This window comes from Rousettus aegyptiacus, unplaced genomic scaffold (genome assembly GCF_014176215.1).
Source record: "Rousettus aegyptiacus isolate mRouAeg1 unplaced genomic scaffold, mRouAeg1.p scaffold_m13_p_11, whole genome shotgun sequence".
Taxonomy (NCBI): Eukaryota; Metazoa; Chordata; class Mammalia; order Chiroptera; family Pteropodidae; genus Rousettus; species Rousettus aegyptiacus.
In genome coordinates, this window is record NW_023416286.1 from 27,616,949 (window position 1) to 27,637,158 (window position 20,210).

At 39.5% G+C, this 20,210-nt stretch overlaps 1 protein-coding gene across 2 annotated transcripts in view; it reads left to right on the forward strand.

Moving 5' to 3' along the window:
* The window catches only part of ACSL1 (acyl-CoA synthetase long chain family member 1), a 65,253-nt gene that overhangs the window by 30,008 nt on the left and 15,035 nt on the right, over window positions 1-20,210 (forward strand). For both annotated transcript variants that reach the window (XM_016143978.2, XM_016143979.2), the window contains exons 3-11: window positions 2,951-3,065; window positions 6,987-7,051; window positions 10,037-10,138; window positions 12,248-12,347; window positions 12,564-12,742; window positions 15,684-15,716; window positions 15,869-15,920; window positions 16,438-16,511; window positions 18,942-19,019. In XM_016143978.2, coding sequence (XP_015999464.1) covers window positions 2,951-3,065; window positions 6,987-7,051; window positions 10,037-10,138; window positions 12,248-12,347; window positions 12,564-12,742; window positions 15,684-15,716; window positions 15,869-15,920; window positions 16,438-16,511; window positions 18,942-19,019 — 798 coding nt within the window. The remainder of the gene's footprint in view (window positions 1-2,950; window positions 3,066-6,986; window positions 7,052-10,036; window positions 10,139-12,247; window positions 12,348-12,563; window positions 12,743-15,683; window positions 15,717-15,868; window positions 15,921-16,437; window positions 16,512-18,941; window positions 19,020-20,210) is intronic.

Genomic DNA, 20,210 nt, shown 5'->3' on the forward strand with positions numbered 1-20,210 from the left:
ATAATAATAAATATCTTGTCCTCAGGTTACTTTGTCAAGAAGATGGCTTCATTTGGTATGTAATTAACTTCTTTAACTTTGATTTGGCTGTTTTACCTCCATATTTCTCAAAGTCTTAAAGATTGTCGAACTTAGCCAAATAGTTATTTGGCCAAATGTTTGTTATCAAATTGTATTCTACAGTAGTGATTCCCCAAATGAGAATTGGAAAGTCGACTTACTATCTGGAAGGGCTGTGGTCTCCATATATCCAAAGCTAAGCTTAATCTCTTTTTCTCAAACCTACCCTCCATCTCCAGTCTTATATTTTTGATAAAATGGAATTGCTATCTTCTCAGCCCTCCAACTCTCCCCTTCTTCTTTTCTCCTACATAAAATTACTTGCCAAATCCCATTTATTAGGGCTTTGTGCTTCTAGCATCCACATTCTCCCCATTCCCAGTTGTCATGCCCGATTCAGGCTCATATAAGTTCGTTCTGTCTAATCTCTCCCCTCCATCCTATTCTGCACACTGCTTACACTCCATACAGATTTCTTTCTAATGCATCACCCCATCTTCACCAGATCCTGCTAGGAACCTCGATGCCTTTAGGTTAGTGGTTCTCACACCATAGCGTCCACCAGAATTCCCCAAAGGGCTTGCTAAAACACAGGCTGATGGGTCATACCCCAGAATTTCTGATTCAGTAGACCTAACGAAGGGATAGCTATTTTGCTTTCCTTGCAAGGGCCAGCTGTTCCCCTGACCATTCTTTGAGGACCTTGGCTCCAGAGCGAGCCGTGCTCCATTGGTTCCAGGCTGCTCTTGTCTGTTCATTATGGTTTCTTCAGTGCTCTTCTGCTCAGTCAGTGCCCTTTGGATTTCCTCTGGTCACATAAGGACAAGACTTGGGCTCCTTCAGGACAAGCTTTGTGTCTTATTTCCTGATTCCCATCTACCCTGTCGACAGCTGTGGTCACTGTTCAGCAGACGGCTTGGGGAGGGCAGTACTGTTTTGCTGAGAAACCACTGAGTGATACCATGAATGAATAAGTGAGGAGAGGGGTAGAAGACACTGTCCTAAGCAGAGTGTCATGAGGACCTCCCCAAGAAGCGCCAAGCTGCCTGAGCCTCCAGGCCACGGGTTGTGGGCAGAGCGGATTGGGCCAGTGGCCAGGAAGCAGTTATTTGTAGCAGTTGGCCCTTCTTTAGCAGTCACACCTCTTTCCTTAGCTTTTTTCGCCTTCCCATTTTCTGTCCCCTGCCCCTTTCTCTTCTTACTTAGCCATGATGCCCTGGATCGTTTGGTGGCTTTCTGGGTTGGAGAGGCTTCTGAATGGTATTATAAAGCCAGAAAATTGCTTCTGAATCTTAATCTGACTATTAGAGTAAATATATAGGATAAGAAGGCCTAGTGTTGTGGTCAGGGCATGTTATATAGTGTCTGAATAATAGTCTATATATTCATATTTTACAGAAAAGTTCTTGTTTAACTAAAAATAACCCTGGACATGGACATATGGTATCCCCATTTTGCGGATGAGAAAAAAGACTCACGGATTAAGTAATGATAATACATAATTCTATTTCCATGTTTATGCATATGAAGAATAACGTCTTTGTTTTATAAAGTAGCATGTTGTAATTAGTAATTAGGCTTGGAATCATGGCTACAGGTATTAGAAAGTTTCTGCCAAGATAGCGATGTCTGTGTGATGATTAGACTATATGACTGGGTGATATTTACTCCAGAAAATTATTAGCAGTTTTAGATCAAGAGTTAGGCATACATATGTAGCACATAGTAGATACTGAAAGAATGTATATAAATGTATAAGAATAGAAAAAAGTCTGGAAGGGACTTACCACACTGATAATAAGGCCTACTTACTTTTTTCTTTGATATACTTCTATGTTATTAAAAAGTTTTAAACTATATAAATGAGATCTTGGAGGGCAGGAAAGAGAGCATGTGGGAGGAGGAGTGATAAATTCTAATAAAAAAAAAACAACAACAGAAGAAAAGGAGGCCATCAAAACACATTCAGCAATCATTTCCTTATGAAGAGTCTCCATGGTGTGTCTTCCCCCGGAATACATCCCATTTCCCCATCAGCTCTGCCTTCACAGCCTGTCTGCTCTTTGAGACCTAGCCCCTTGCCTTTCTTCATGAAGGCTTTCCTGTCTCTCTTTAAATCTCAAGCCAGAAACAATCTCTCCCACTTTCGAACGGTCCCTTTTTTGTGGTACCAGAAGTCCTCATATCATGGCCTAATTTCCCCCAAGAAAATATTTCCTGACCATTGCAAATGAGAAGGCCCCTCCCCAAAATTAAAAAGAAAAAAATTGTAGACTCTGGCATCGTAGAAGTTGAGTTTTACCCTTGCAGTGTCTGGGTGGCCTAGGAAGGCACAGCAGCTTCCAGGTTGAGAACGACTGCCCCTTAAGATGACACCTGCTACTGGTTAGGAGCTCTGGTACATAGCAGATGTGCTTACTGAGCCAACAGACGAAGATAGTGTAGAGTCAGTTCACAACGATGTCAGATCTGCCTGCCTGTAAGTGCCGCACGCCACACACATACAGATGCGTCTGCACGCCCATGCGTCTTGTAGCTGACGATTGTAACTGTTGGACGCTGTGTGAGAAAACAGAGTTCCTAATGGATTACACAGTGCAGTTGGCAAAAAGAGTGGAAATAATCTCAAAAAGAATACAGTCAAATGTAATAAAACAATAAGGAATGTAGATAACATTATGGAAGTGAAACTGAATGGTATGTCATTTCAACAAGAGCTGACACTAAATCGGCCCTCTGTGTCACATCCTATACTTCAGTCCATTCAGCAAATGCTCAGTGAGCAGGTACTCCACAGGGGCCCCCGGGGGGATCGTTAGCATACATGTTAGGCTTTTTATTTTTAATGCTTTCTTTTAATGTGCTCATCTGTCTCTGTCTTTTTCCATAGGGCAGCGGTGGTGCGCGGAGATCCGCGCTACTTGATAGTGATGAGCCCATGGAGTATTTCTACGATGACGTCAGAACCGCATATGAAGGTTTCCAGAGGGGCATACAAGTGTCAAGTGAGCATCGTACTGAATTCATGTGGCTAACGCCTAATGATTTTCATTCAGAGGAAGTGGTATTTCTTCAGAAAGCCATATTCATTCACGTCTCTCGCCTCTTTAGTATCATCCAGGTGTCCCTGTCTCCTCCCATAACTTCTCCAGAGTGAGTCCCAAAGTTCACTGGCCACTCTAGATAGATGTTTCCCTGGGCAAAGTGGGTTCCGTGGTCACATATGTGTTCAGCACGTCATGTATTTGATGGAGAGTCACACATGTGTTAGCTCATTATGGGCTTTGACTTTTTCTGTAGTCAAGAGACCTGTTTAATTGGGCCTGATTCAACATTTTTTAAACTTATCTACCAGGAGCCTCATATCTTGAGACATCAACGCTGACATCCCAGGAAGTGGTGTTTCATCAGTGACACTTTAGAAACGTTGGCTCGTGCGGCTACCCTTAATTACTGACATTGGCGTCAGAGACCCCATGATATCTGACGCCTATCTTCCTTTCTCTCTTCTAAGCTCCATATGTACTTCCTCAAGTCACAATGAACTTCTTGCAAAGTCACAACCCCCTGTTCTCTTTCATAATCCCATGTCTTTGTGTACTTCCCCTACCCCCACCCCAATCTTAAAATCTTTTCTTTCCTACACCCAGCCCAGAGTGCTTGGTATATTCTTCCTAATCTTATAAAACTCAGATTGCATTTCACCTTTCCTGTGAAAGCTTCCTGGTGTATCGTTTTCATCCCCTACCTCCAAGTGACGCGTTTCCCCCTTTCCCAGCATCCCTCACCTGTTTCTATACCAGCCCCTTCAGTGAGAGAGATGTTTCCTGGCCTTCTGCCCCACCAGTGGCTGCTCCTTGAATAGGGTAGCCCTCTCCTCTCGGGGCACTGACACAGAGCCTGGCACACAGTATGTCCTCCATTAACGCACCCTCATTGAAGGAGAGGATACCCTCTCATTCCCCCCGCCCCTCTTTTTGTTTTACTCTCTTTATTTTTGCTTGTTCCAGGCTCCTGTCTAGAAATGGTCCTTGGGGTCCATGCTTCGTTGTTTAAATCTTTTGGTGGCTAGCTTTTGTTTTTGTCATTGCCAGCGAGATTGTAATCTCCTTATGGGTCCGGGACTGTGTGCCAGTGCTCTCTGTGTCCCCTACAATATGCTGCATGCAAGAAGTGCCCAAAATTATATTGTCAGTTCAATGTATTTGCCCCAGTATCCCTGTAGCATATGCATTAAGCCTTGCTATAAAGAAAAAATAAACTTACTTTTGTATAATTTAATTTATGAATGCTTCAGAGTTAGCAGCAGGGTCAGAGTTTGTGAGAATAACTGTAAGGTAGATCATCCTAACATATGGCCACATGAAAAAAAAATATATAATACGTGCGTGTATATGTGTGTGTGTGTATATATATGTGTGTATATATATATTTTACACTACTAGAAAGCATGTATGTATATAAGTGTGTATATACTTTTTTACATTGTTAACAGAGGATGGGATTTATTTAGGATTATGGTGACTTACATTATACTTCTGACTCTACCCCGATGTTAAGACAAGTCACGTAACTTTTTTGGGAGTCACTTTCTCTACTTGGAAAATGAAGGACTTATCTGAATGTTTCTGAGATGATGAAGAAAAACAAGTTCAGTCTTCTTTTTCCAGAGAATCTTTTTATTCTAAGCTTTAATTTTCCTGGGTTACCATAAGATTAAACTTTCATAGAAAAGCAAAAGCCAGCCTCTAGATAAGGTAGTTAGGAGTTTGTTGAATGACAGGAAAATCCAGGCTAGAGTTTTTAAACCTAGTATTTTAAAACTGTACCTAGGAAGCCATTGATACAAATTGAATTCCTTGTTTGTCAGTGGTTCTCATCCCTAGCTGCACTGTAGTGTCACCTGGCGGCTTTTGAAAAATACTGTCCCAGGCCTCATCCCTGTCCAATTACATCAAAAATATTGTCAGTAGTGCCTGGGTACAGTATATTTTTTAAGTTTCCTAGGTGAGTCTGGGAGGTAACTACACTGTCCTAGAGACAGAGTCTGCAAACTTTTTCTGTAAAGGGCCAGATAGTAAATATTTTAGGCCTTTTGGGCCATCAGGTCTCTGTTAGAACTGTTCAACTGCAGCCTTAGATAATATGTAAATGAATGAGGCTGTGTCGCAAAAACACTGTATTTACAAAAGCAGGTGGCAGGCCTGATTTGGCCTCTGGCTATAGTTTGCCAGTTCCTTTTCTTGAGAAATAAAATAGTACTATTTCATATCGCGAATGTATTTTTTTTTTTTTCCATCTGAAAACAACATCTGATGGAACTTGGCATATTTAGCCTGGTCTTTTTTTTTTTTTTTTTAAGATATAATTGATGTATAACATATTAGTTTCAGGTGTACAACATAGCGATTTCATATTTGTGTATATTGTGAAATGATCACCACAATGAGTCTAGTTAACATCCATCACCTCACATGGTTGTAAATTTTGTTTTCTCGCGATGAGAACTTTTGAGGTCTACTCTCTTAGCAACTTTCAAATATGCAGTACAGTATTGTTAACTATAGTCACCACGCTGTACATTATGTTCCCAGGGCTTATTTTATAACTGGCAGCCTGGTCTTTATTACAGTCCCTGTGGATTGAAGAGGGTCTGAGAATCAGGCCTTCTTGGCACTCTTTTCTGTTTTTATCAGAGTCAAGAAGTCAGTGTGAAGGAGTGGGCTTGTATGACCTGGGTCCTCCCCCTCGTCATGACTGGTCCTTGAATCGACAAGCACATCCCACTTCTGTCCTCTAGGGTCTAATTCTCTGCAGGAGGCCCAGGCTTGTCAGGGCCTCCAGACAGGGCCATGCTCTGCTTTCCCTCCCACTTCCTCCAGGTCCCCAACCCAAATCTGAATACGTCAGCTGATACTCAAACCAAGAACCGTGAAGCCATATGTGTTATGGTTTCAAAACAGAAATGTAGATGCCCCATCAGATGGGAGATTACAAAACATCCAACTTCAGATGTCCCCGTAGAAGGTGCTACACGTGCCCAGCGTGACATGGAGCTGGTAGTAGAGCCCGTGTTTCCAGTTAGGAAACATTCTTGTACGTGGTCGACTCCGATTGTCTAAACATGGAAGCTTTTTTTTTTCAAGTGAACATCGCTTTTCCCTTCAACAGCTACAGACTGAGCACAAAGTTAGCTTGGGATTAATCTGTAGAAAGAAACTTGTTTAATTCCAAATATAAATGATTTACAGTTATATTTATTACTGTCCTAGCCTTTAATATGGATAATTAATATGGATTTTCTTTCTTTCTGATTAGTAGGTACCTAAATTGGAATCAGGACATATCCTGATATTTCTTGACTTTTGTTTTCGCAAATGCCCCCTAATTTTCCCTCATTTGCATCTTTTTTCATTTTTATTTCTTTGCAATCAAGGTTTCCCCCCATGTAATTAGAATTCCAGGTGATTCCTGATACCGTCGGTCATCAAAATTTGGAAACTTAAAAAAAATTATATTTCCCCTTTCTCATTCTGAGTTAGAATGCTTTAAGCTTTTTTAGAAACTTTGAAGAATACTTCCGAAAACCCATATCAAGATCTCTACCATTCAGTTACTAATTCCTTTCTAAACCAATAAGGTATTGAAGAATTCTCAAGTTGAGTGTCCTTAAAACTGGTATTTGCCTTCTCACCTCTCATTTTCCTCCTTCCCTGCCCCACTTAAGAAACAAAATGGAAATAAATAAACAAGTGAAAAATCAGGCCAAAACCCAGAGAGAAAACATTTCCCTTCTGAACTCATTTCTGATTGGATGGCCACTACAGTCTACCTGATACTTTGTGGAATGAGGTGGAATACAAATTGGGATATTAATGCACGTTACACTCATTCTTTGTTTTTTCTTTCCCTTTTTCTTTCTTTAGATGATGGGCCTTGTTTAGGCTCTCGGAAGCCAGACCAACCCTATGAATGGCTTTCATACAAGCAGGTGAGTGTTCTGGCTCTGCAGATGCCTCATGCAAGCTGTAATGCTTACGCATGTCAGTTCTTGGAGCAGTAATTAATGTCCAGGCTAGAAGGTCTCTGCAGAGTGTATGTGCTGCAAATGGAGAAGTCCGACACAAAGATTTTGGGAAAACTAGTTAAATAATTTAGCTGGTAATTTAGAGCACTTTATTTTGGAAATCAAGTAAATGCATTGTGAAGGATATTATCATTTTGAAGATAAAATACTAGAAGTATGCTTGAAACAGGTGACTCTCCTCCCACATGCTATGGGGCGATAAGATTACTCCTCTCTGACTTCAAAGGTTCTAGAAAAATTTAAAAGCCCTAATGTAGAGTAAGCCTTTCATTTTTTAGATGAGGAAAACACACTCCAGGAAGGGATGGGACTTGGCCCAAGGTCCCAGCTGGTTAATGGCAAAACTAGGACGGGAAGTAAGGTCCCTGCCATCAGGTGTAGGGCTCTTCAGTGCATCATGACCAACTTAGGACTGGTGTGACATTTAACCCCAAGACTGCCATAGAGAGCAGCACAGATCTTCAGAGACAGCACCTGTGTTCTTTATAAACACAAAGGAAGCTGGAATGTGGATGTTTTTACTCTTGTCACTCTGCAGTCCCAACTGATTTATGGCTGTAGCTGTGTAAGTAATAGTTTGTGAGTGGCAGGTACGTGAGCAGGAAGCTATTGCTGTTTATTTTTATTTTTATCATGATTACAACAAATCTATATGCCCGCACTTCTCCCAAGTCCAAGTAGTGCCTGAGGACCAGCAGGAGCAGCTAGAAGTGTCAGCTTCGCTGCCTTTTATCTCCAGCAAGCTGTACAGGAAATGGCTCCCTGCTCTAGGGGCAGGGAATCCTGTGGCATTTGTGAATACAAATGAACTTCCTCCTTCCATGCTTCATGTGGACATGCTTTTAGTAGCTGGTGTGTTCTGGGGTGTGTATGTGAAGGAATTGTCATTAGGAGCCACAAGGCAGCTCAGGAGTAATGTTCTATGTGTTCCCTAGACCAAAACACACATTTTCTTCCCTTCCCTCATCTGAGAATCAGCAAAATGCAAAAGACTTTCTTGGGTCTCCCCTTCTGTCTCTGCCCCATACCTTCCTCCCTCCTTTCCTCTTTCCTCTCTCCCTCTCTCCCCACTCCTCTCTCTCCTTCTCTATAATTAATGTCAGGGCTGGAAGGCCTATCCAGAGTGTATGTGGCACACTGGCTCAGAGCTTTAAGATAAACGTACAGCATCCAAAAATGTCTGGAGAGAGACGGGGGGGGGGGGGGGGGGGGGGAGAGGGGAGGGGGAGGGGAGGGGAGGGGAGGAGCGGAAGAGAGAGGGGGGAGAGTGAGAGCAAGTGAGAAGTGAGAGAGGGCACAAAGAGGCAAAACAGCTAGTAGAAGGAGCGAAGAGCTGTGTAGCTCAGATAACTGGAGGAGTTTCACTGTTCTTGTTTTGCCTTACCAGAGCCAAATAGTAGTATCCAAATAGTAGTTTTCAAGATCCCTTCATTTTTGCATGCGGTGTAAAAATAGTTTATGTGTTTTGGACATATAACATTGCTTGATGGTCTTAGGGCCTCACAGAATTCTCAAGTGCTTTCTGGATTACTTTTGTTGTGTTATGCTTGGTAATATATTCCCATATTCTGTTGTAAGTCGGCTGGGAGAGAGAAGGCACCTCCATTTCAGATTGAGTTTTTCAAAGCAGATTGAAAATCCCTGAGGTTTCTATAGGTGGTAATCTCTGTATTGTATGTTTTAGTCAGAGACTAGTGAAGATATAAACTAGACTTAGCTGAAGCCAATTTTGGATTTGTGCATTTAGGTCATTTTTTTCACTACCCCAATGATTCAGACTTTTGGGAGGCTAGTATCCCCTTGGAGGTATTTTGAAGAAAGTATGGACCCTCTTTCTAGAGAGATAAATGCATGCATATTTTCCCAATAAGCTTTGCAAACCACTGCAGGCATTTCACAGGTTCCCATCCCTTAAACGCAAACAAGAGTTGTAAAACAATGCATGGGGTATGTGGGTAATAAGCATACCTAATGACCTGCTTGCTCTCACCTCACCACCGTCAGCTCTCACTCCCATAAGCAGAGCAGGGGATGGCACCATGTGCCAGAACCGACAGGGCTCAGGGGCGGGGATAGGTATGGCTTTATCTGCTGCTGGTGTGGTTGTGAATTAAAAGTGCTCTTGAGAATTCAGTTGAGAGTATTAATAAAATAATTCCAAATTCTCAGATTTACAAAGCTTTTTTTAGTTACTTTGGGGCAGGAATGGGGAAAATATGGGGGTAAGTATATAGAGTCCTGCCTAATTTTTATAAATCTACCTATTTTTCCTTTGTTGTAATGATGGTATGCATTTTTGTAATTATTTTACTTAAAATTGTTACAGATATTCTAAGCTCGATATGGATTTCATAATTGTAATGTTTACTAGGTGCATGGCATTTTCTCAGAGATTTGCCATCATGTACTTAACCACCCAGGCATTGGTCGTTTATGCCATAGAATTTTGTGACTTAAGATAATTTTGATATATATAGCTTAAAAAAATTTAAAACCTCCTTCTAAGATTATTCAAGAATGGAGTTGGACAGCCTAATGATAAGAACTTGTTTCTTATGTTTTTAACGGTCTCCCCAAAACTTGCTACTTTTGTGTTTAACCAAATGACAAGTTTTGGCTGCTTTACTGCTGTTTATAAATACAAAAAATAAAAATAAAAATTCTGTGTCCCTATATTACTTTTATACTTTTATAAGAGTTTGTAAAACTAAAGTATAAAATAGAACTGGGTAAGAAACCCTGAAGTATAATATAATTTCGACCTGGCAGCTATTGCTTTGCAGAAGGAATTTTGTAATCAGTTCTCTTAAGGGTGAGTTCTGGTGAGTAAAACCTTGCGTTTTACTTAAGTTGGGCCTGATACTATTCCTGGTCTTGTTCCCATTTTAGGTTGCGGAAATGTCAGAGTGCGTGGGCTCGGGGCTGATCCAGAAGGGCTTCAAGGCTTCCTCAGATCAGTTCATTGGCATCTTTGCTCAGAACAGACCTGAGGTAATAACTGTTAGGTACCGACTGTCCATGGTTTTACAAGTTCTCAGAAGAGCCAATCAGGGTCCACACCTACTTTTGCTTGAGACCAGATTTCGTGGTCTGCTTTCTACTGAGATACAGCTTTGTGTTACTGCTTAGAAAGTTGCACCTGCTTACCCTAAAGTGGATATTTAAAAAATCACTTAAAAAAATTATTTGTAAAAATTATTAAACCAGGTCCCCAAACAAAATCCTTACAAAGAAGTCTTCTATTTATGGGTGACATCTGTGAGTAGAAAAGTAGTCTTAATAAATTACAGAGAAACTGGGATACAGTATTGTCAGCAAACTCGTCTTTTCCTTCTGAAAGGTATGAGCTTTCCGTCTGATCAGTTTGCAGAGTTTAAAATACCACGCACAACAGGGAAAGTGCCTCATCTTGAGCTGGCCTTAATTTAGACAGTCTGTTACTTAGCTATCTGTAAACCATTGTATTAAATTTAAATGAGAAGCTCTTTTAGGGGTATCACTTGTAGTGTTAGTGAATAAATTCATAGCATAGCTGTCTTGGAAGAGTTCAATTACCTGGCTTGAAGAAATTGAATTGATTTTTAGGTCTAGTTGTGTCCAAAAGCCATGTTGGTTCAGTCCATGTGCTACTGACTGTTTTTTTAAATTAGAACAGCTTCTTAGAGTTTTATGTCCTGTTAAGGGAAAAACATTATTTTCCACAGCTGGACAATGACTAGGCTTATGAAATTTCGTTTCTTTCATTTGAAGTGAAAGCCATTCAAATGAGCATACCTGGAATTTTTGTTTTAGTGGAATCTAACGAGTCTATAATTAGGACACACATTTCTTCAAGGAGTAGTTTCCTTCCTATAATTATGAGTCAGTTCAACAGACATTTATTGACCAACTACTATATATGCCAGACACTGTGCGAGGCACCAAAGTACAACAGCGACTTGGATCCTCTTTGTGACGTACTAGGTAGAGCCCTATAAGCTGGTGCTTTCTCTGTAACATGCCAAGTGTGGACAGAGGGCAAGGGGATTATGGGAGCTCAGTCAAAGGGGACTTCCTGGACGTGGCAGCTGAGTGGAGTCTTGATGGGAGTGAGGGTGGGGAAGTTCATCATGCAGCATGTCCATGTTGAGGAATGAAGCATTTTAACATGGGAGAGCTTGGAGTGGCAGGATAAGGGGCAAGAGGAGAGGCTCACATATGTCACATATACCTGCCTAAGGAGCTTGGGCCTTCCCTCCCTATTGGCAGCTTGAAATTGGTTTCCAGGGAACTGGGGAAAGGAGGAAAAACAGTTGCAGGCCAAACGAATGTGAGTGGGTTATGCTTCCTTCCTATGGCAGCTGTGCCTTTATCTACGCCCTGTCAGTTCTGCAGAAGATTAAGAACTGCAGCTGAAGATAACGGATGACTTTGAGGATCTTGCCACATTTGCCTTGTAGGTAGATCAGTTGCTAATGTGGCTGCCAAGTTTGGAGGCCAAATGACCAGTTACTCTATCGCTTCCTTCATCCCTTTCCTGGAGAGATTTTTCCAGAATGATTTTCCTATTAGACAAGTCCCAGGCCTTACTGCACACTGCTACCAGAATGATCTTCCTCAGACCTCACAGAAGCCCTCAGTGGCTGTGCATTGGCTGGGGACGAGAGCACAGGCTTGTTCCTGCCCACCTCCAGCCTTGCTCTTCCCCACTCCCTGCTGGGGCATCCATGCCAGTCAGTTGCTTACTGACCTCCCTGTTTTTGGTCCTGCAGCCCTCATTATTGGGTTGCCTTACCTTTCTCTCCATCTGTCCGAATTGTGCTCTTGCAAAGGGCAAGCTCAGTTACCTCCCTGACAAAAGTAGCTGGTCTGGGCTCTGATCAGTCACTGTCTTGTATTGTTAATTATCCTTTCACGTTTGCGTCAGTTCTTCAGGTAAATTGCACTTCCCTCTCAAGAAGGGGACAAGTGTTCTCATTACGTATCTCTCATGGTGCCTGGCATATAGTAGTAGATATACAAATGTCAATTTTGCTATATCTGATATTTCCACTTTAAATCCTTGTAGTGGTTCCGTGATGACATCTCGTTTTCTCTTCCCAACCTTTACTGTCTGTTTAGTGGGTCATCGTTGAACAGGGATGCTTTGCTTTTTCAATGGCGATCGTTCCCCTTTATGATACCCTTGGAGCTGAAGCAATTACCTACATAGTCAACAAAGGTACGTCTTTGGTCTTTGGGTGGACATTGGCCTCATTATTGGTTAGATTCGGTGACTTTACATTTGCTTATATTTGATTCGATAGGGATTTTATATTTAAACATACATCTGTCTTTCTATTTAATGTAATACTTAAAGTAATCTGGTGTCAGATATTATCCAGTCAGACTCTTTATATCCTAGAACTAATTCCTCACTGTATCTCTTCATTTCCAGCTGAACTCTCTCTGATTTTTGTTGACAAGCCAGGAAAGGCCGACATGTTATTAGAAGGTGTCGAAAATAAGTTAACAACAGCCCTTAGAACCATAGTTCTCATGGACTCCTATGACGATGATCTTTTGGAACGGGGCAAGAAGTGTGGGGTGGAAATCATCAGCATGAAGGCGCTGGAGGTGAGTCCTTCTGCCTCGCCCACTTCCCGAGGGTTTCCCAGAGGTCATTTTGACTGAAACATGGTCTCCAGTGCAACCATGCAATTCACTTCTGGCCAGTCGTCTCGCATCCTGTGAAAGAAAGACAATAGAAACTCCTGTCTCATTACTGGAAAAAATTCTACTTTGATGCCCAGAGTTAATGCATCATGTCCTACAGAAAGTCCTCTCATAAAGGGAATTACAGTGCGCACATATTTATTTTAGATCCCTGACAAGCCACGTCAATAAATGCTGGAAATATGGATTTGAGATTCAGATGAGATTGAATTTGTGGGTCCTCTTTAGGCCTTAATGCCTTTTACTTACTGATTTGTCTCTAAAATGGAGCCAGGTGTGGACATGTGCTTCCTTATTCTTTTTCCCAGGTTAATTTGCAGAGTCCTGGGGAATTTCCAGCATAGATGTTGGTTTGGTTTATTTTCATATTAAATTTTTTCAGATTCACATTTATCACAACTTTAAAGGTGATCATTCTAGGAAAACGAGTGTGGTCCATATTTAAATTGGTTGTTTGACATTAACTCATCTAAGAAGCTGCTTTTTCCCATTGGCCTTGGATTAGAGTTCAATCTTAAGCTGCTGGCAGGACAGGACGGTCTGGTTATGTACGCATCATAGGAGGTGATAGGCTAAGTAGATTAAGTCATTCTCTTTCTGAAAATGTTAATAGTGTTTTCCTAGAATTGTTATAAATAGGGTTTTTAAAATTTATTTATGGTGGTTCTATAAAGAATTTGGGGCTACAAATTAGGATCTATGAAACCTTTCCGGGGGAGGTTAGTAGTCACAGGGAAACTGTCGTTTGTTCTGACAGAGCCTTCTGCCACACGTATGCACACATGCACGCACACATGGTAGTGCAGGAACATGCGTCCATAAGAGTTAATGGACGTGCTGTATTGTTAAATGAAGTTTTTAGCTAGCTTTTTCCCAAGCACCTCCCCACTTTTTTTTTTTACTTGTAATCCCCTTTCGCAATAATGTAATCTCTTTTTCTTCATCTTTACACCTTATCCCTACCCACCCTCCACACACATAGAAAGTTTTTTGTCTTTTTTGACCACTATATGATAAAGAAGTAATTTTAAGATTAAACAGTTTAGATAAATGACTGAAGATTATAAAGTTTATATTAAAATCTTTGTAAGACATTACTTTACACTTACCTGTGTAATATGATTTTTATATATATATATATTTTTTTTTTTAATGTTGTAACCAAGACTAAGTTTTTAAGAAACCTTTAAAATTCACTTTATGGTTGATTGTATGATCAAGTTTATATTAATGTATATTTTTATTTTTATAGGATCAAAAATAGAAACATTGGTGTTTGGAATTTTTACATTTTTTCCAATATTTTATTATGAAAAATTTTAAACATACAAATAAGTTGAAATAATTAAACAATAGACCGCATATACCCACCGAGTGTCTACAATTAACATTTTAATATATTTGCTCTATCACATGTTAATCCATCACTCTAGCCCTTCATTCATTAGTCTATCTTTTATTGAATGCATTTTCAGTAGGTTACAGATTTTATCACCCTTAAATACTACAGCATGTTAATCACTGACTGGATTTTAGTTTTTCTTTCGTTTATGTTTTTCTTTTGGCATTTGGAACCTAAAGATAGCAAATTGTTTCTTTTTATGATTGCTTTCCTTTTTCCAAATGATGATATAAGGCATTTTTCAGTCAGTGAAACTTTCTTGGCAAATAGTCTGCTAATTTGGATAATGTTGTTCCCAATAAATTGAAAGCTAAATTGCATATTACTATTGCTTTATTTTATTTAACATCAACTTTTGAAGAATTAGAGATCTCAAGAAGTTATGTAAGAATTTTGACTAGATGAGTCGAAGTTTAGATCTGATAAAGATTATTTTGAAAAAAAATTGGTGGAACTCTCATTGCTTTAGCTTTTAGTTCACTTAAATTTGGACACTAGTGTTCCTGTTTTTAATAATTTAAAATGTGATTAAGATGAAAAACTGTTTAAAACTATGTTGCACAGAAACTCACTGAGCCCTGAGCACACCCATCTAATTAACATTTAATTTTAGGCATACTAACTCTATATGCTCACTCAAGCTGTTAAATTTTAATAGGAAAAGAATAACATAGTTCATTTTAAAAATTAATAGATATTAAAGTGGTCACAGAGAGTCCCTTCTTGTAGCAAACTGAACAACATCAGAATGAACCCTTGGTAGTAAGTGGAAGCCAAGCTGCTGAGAATGCTGCCCCTCAGAAAGGAATCTGTCATCCTGAACTTTCACTTTCATTCAGAAGTGGCCTTAGATCATCTATCATGGCCCGTTTTATAGTTGAAGGTGCCCAAATCCTTTCTCTGCCCCGTGAGGGGCATACAGATATTTGAGCCTCTAAAATGACTAGCATTTAAATTTGGCAGAGACTGATTTTCCTCTGCATGTCGAAGGTGTTAGTTATGCAGAGCTGGCTGATTGCATATCATGCTGTGCTCTGATTTGGGGAAGGTGCCCAGCATCTGCAGTTCTTTGATGATGGTTAAGAGCTGGGCTTTGTTAAAGGTCATAATAGGAAGCGGAAGTGGGGACAAGAAATACATCATAAAAGACCCGATTCCTGTTTTTCGAGTAAATCCTATTTATTTCAAAGGCTAGTCCTAATACCATTTATATAGTTGTGTAAAAGAGAAGACAACTGGAAAAAGGCTTCTTAGAGCAATGGATAATTTTTTTTTGGTTCAGGTTAAGTTGCCGTAGTTTATTTTTTAGAAATTTATGCTGTCTTTGAGCCAGCTGTCAGTGAATCCCATAGCAAAGTCAGCTTGAAATGACTCGATGTGACCTTGTTCTTTACATTTAGAAAATGTTTCCATTTAAGATTTTTTTCTTTTCTAATTAAGGACCTGGGAAGAGCCAACAGACGAAAGCCCAAGGTAAGTACCCTGCCGCGGCCCTGTGTGTGCTTTCCAGGATCTAGTCATCTTGGAGAATAGTAGAAATCTTGGGTAATGTCTTATGGTTTACACTTATCTATTCTGATTCATGCTGTCCCCACCCCCACTACCCCTTTTTTAATGTGCCATAGCCTCCAGCACCGGAAGATCTTGCAGTAATTTGTTTCACAAGTGGAACTACAGGTAAGTTTTGCAATGGAAGTACTTCTACCTGGTATCTGGAAGTATATTCTCCTTGTCCCCTTTTCGGGATGACTTATTTGAACTATAAAAGGACTGAAAGCAGGAGAAATGGAAGTGAGTCAAGCACTGTCTTTCTTTATAAGACATTCTCAGAATCTGAGAGTGCCATATATTTCCTCAAACAGTTATTGAAGGCTGTACTTAATCCATTTTCCTGAGACAGATTGTTTCAATGACATACAGAAATAGAAAAATCCCTGATTTTTCTTCTCTTATTGTCACATACCCTCTAAAACTTGCCCATAATAACAAAGATCCTTTAAGATAAGTTTCATTTAAAGGATTGCAGATTGCTCAGGAATTTAATGTTACTCCATGTTTGACTTTCCTGGGTGTATCTAACAATAGAGGCATTTGAGGCCCTAATTATATAGAGTTTCTGGGCTCCTTTAATTTCTGTCATTCTTGGATGGAGTTTCTGTTTTCTAACTTCATTCTGCTCATATGTGTTCCTCAGGCAACCCCAAAGGAGCATTGATCACACATCGAAATTTAGTGAGCGACTGTTCAGCTTTTGTGAAAATAGCAGAGGTAAACTTTTGGATATTGTCATCTTTCTTCATAGTCATGGGTTGACATTAGGCTTTAAGAATGAAAGTGGTAAAGGCAGCCCCACCACGTCCAGCCAATGCTGTATTTGAAACACTCTCTGAAATATAGATAAGGTCTGAACTTTGTAAGTGGTTTACTCAAATAGTTTTCATTGTGGACCTAATCTCCAAGTCCTGCTTGTGACCATTAAGTGAATTGACAGAATTTATTACAACTTTTATACAGTAAAACTTTATTTGGATATTACCTTATAAATTTTTCTGGGAAAGGGCAGAGGAAAAATGACTTTTTTTTTTATCTACTATTCCAGTGTGGTAAAAATAATTTAAGTTAACAATGAAATGTTAAATGCTGCTGGAGGTTTTTGAATTATTATTGGTATTTATTATTATAATAGTTATTATTTGTTTTGGTCAATAGGACTTCCATTTTATGAGAAAGATTAAAACCTTGAACGTCAGTTGACTTCCTGTGTTCTCAAAGTTTGCTGTTCAAGTGTCTTAGTATGCTTGGGCTACCATAACAAAATAGCAGAGACTGAGTGGCTTAAACACTAGACATTTATTTTCTGAGTTCTAGAGGCAAGAAATTCATGATCAAGGTGCTGACATATTTGGTTACTGGTGAGGGCTCTATTATTGGCTTGTGGACTGTCACCTTCTCACTATACCTCACATGACCTTTCGTCTGTGTGCACAAGGAGAGTAAGAGAGAGGTCTCTGGTATCTTTTCCTCTTCTTACAAGGACACCAACCAGCCCAACTGGATCAGGATCCGACCCTGATGACCTCATTTAACCTTAATCACCTCGCCAAAGGCTCTATCTCCAAATACAGTCACAGTGGGTTAGGGTTTCAGCATATGAATTTGGGGAGGTGTTATGCAATCCATAACACCAAGCATATATTTCAAATTTGCCTTTTAGAAAGTTACTATTGAAGAATATAATGCCCTTTCCATAGTCCTTTTGCACATTTTATTTGCTTTTGCTTTTATTTGGTTTTCTTTGTGGCAGGAGCCTGTGCTTACTGTTGGTTTTCAAAATGGTCATCTTTGGGCTACAGAAGGTCTATCTCACTTTCATTATATTCACACTCTCTTAGTCCCAAATACTTTTTTTGGTATATACTTTCTAAACAGAATTCAACATTTAGTACATTACCAAAGTGAAATTTTAATTTTCTAACTGGCCTTCAAAGAAAACTTACAATGCCTTAGTGTCTCTTTGAGGCAAATGATTACAGAACTTTGTTTAAAATTAATCATCAGGGGCATTCTCTTTGTAAAGCATCTAGTCATGCTAATGTACATTTTTCGTTGTACTAAATCAGAAAATTGAAAAGTATAGATTATTGAGTTCGCTTTCTCATTATATAACAATTTTCTACAGAGACGTACCAGTTGGGATGCAGGTCACACTTGAATAAAATTAATTTAAGATTATGGCCTGTTCAGGCTACATCACATGCTTTTGGGGCTACTGTGTTTGCTCAAAACTGTTACCTCATTTTTCACCTGTTACCACTTTTTCGTGAAGGATGGCCTAGCTTTGGGGAGAGAGAGGGCATGGGTCAGAAATGGGTGTATCACCTCCTTAGGCTGCCTGGCAATGCCTTCATTTCTTAGTTGGCATGGCAACAGTTGCTGTTGGCAGCCCCTGTTTGGCCAGAAATCTTTTATGTTAATAACATGAACATTCCATGCAGACCCTCACTGTGCTTGGCCATAAGTAAAACTCATTCAGAGCCACAAAATGGAAACCAGATGTCCAAACCAGATGTCCATCTAGATGCAGACCGATCGTGATCAGCGTTTTATAGGAGAGCAAATCCCCTGGTGCATGTAACAGATTGGGATATTTTTCATGAGTAAAGTAGGGCTTTATGGTAAAGATGTTGATCAAACTAAAATATGCAAGATGCACTCATACTATAAATAAAAGGGACTTGGAAATTCAATTTCTCTTATCTTCTCTCCCTTTTTTCCATTACAGCGTAAAATGCTATATTATATTAAATTGAATCTTACATTTTCACAACATAATATGCTATCTTACATTGCACTGGATTATTTCTTATCTTTAGGTAGAATTAGGGTTTCTGGTTAATGGGGTACTATAACTTTGAAATACTAAATGATTAGAGCACATGATCCCTTAACATCCCCATTTGGACAAAATTTTTATTTTGACCAAAGTCCTGAGTAGATTTACTTTGTCATTAGAAATGACCTCTACTCTTTGAATAATTAAAATATTGCTTTTCATTTCATTCTTTGGTGAGAAGTAATTGCAGACCATAAGCAAAAGCTATTTCTCCTTAGTGTTAAGGGATTATGTGCTCTGAAATATAGTGGAAACTTATTGGAAATAATAATGCTTTTCTGCCATACCGGTGTCTTTGCTTACAGAGTACTGTCAGTCCTTCTCCAGATGATACCTTGATCTCTTTCTTGCCTCTTGCTCATATGTTTGAGACAGTCGTTGAGGTAAGACAATTGAGGTTTGTTTTTCTTGCTTGCTTGCTTGTTTGTGTTGTGTTGTACTAAGTCATTTTGTTTTACAGAAAGTACTTGGCCTGAATGCCAGTGACACACGCATTTCCTTTTTACCACTTTCACACATATTCAAACAGATATTGCTGATAAGTTTGATGTGCCAACAGTCATCCATGAATTTAATCTTTGCTGGGCCCCATTTTAGAAATGGCACTAATTATTTAAAAGATTATAATTTTCTTTTCTGGTTCTGGATACTTGAACTTTAATCATTCATTTTAAAATTAGAAGCTCAGACTTTTGAAGGATATGAGGGTGGACATGATTCCAGAAAGATTAACTGTAAAAGTAGAATTTTTACAAATACAGTTCTATGTATTGTGAGACATCTGCTCTGTGAGGCGTCTCAATTTTTGAGTGTGCTTGTTCATAATACACAAGTTACCTTAAGACTGGTTTTTTCCACCAAAATTCGAAGTGACCTTGGAAAAGCAGGATGATCTTGCCTGGGATCCCTGTACACAACTGTGTGACTAGTTTAAAAACCAGTCAAGAACCAACTTTTTTCTTTCTTGGACAATTTTGGATTATATACTTATAGGAAAAAGAGTGGGCACCATTTGTTCATTTAACAAATATTTATTAAGCACCAGCCATATGCCAGGCCCTATAGTAGGTGTCACAGAGGTGACTAACAGAGAGTCCACCCTTTGATTGGCGGCTTGCTGCCCTATAGGAATTACTTATGCCTAAAGGATCAAAGATCATTAGATCCCATCTTCCATCTGTTACTTCTGCTTCCTGCACACCTGAGGAGATCTTGTGAGTTTATCTAGTGATCTCAAGTGAGTTGATAATGGACCATATATACCTGACTATAATTTTAGAAGTGTTCCTGGAAAGCAGGGCACACTGAACAAAACCTCTTGAGCTTTAATTCTTAAACAATGAACTGTGGTGTATCTTTCTAGTGGTTTCTGCTTTCAAGCCTGAGACTATTTGTACTTCCGTTGCATCATCTTTTGAACCTCTCTTTTCCAAATTTAAAAGAGGCAGACTACTTGCCAAATACATATGGCTTGCCATTACAATTTGCATCTGACAGGAAAACATGCAAAAGATTATAGTTGATAACAAGCCACACTGGTATTAGTTGTCCTAGTGTCCCAACTGCAACATATT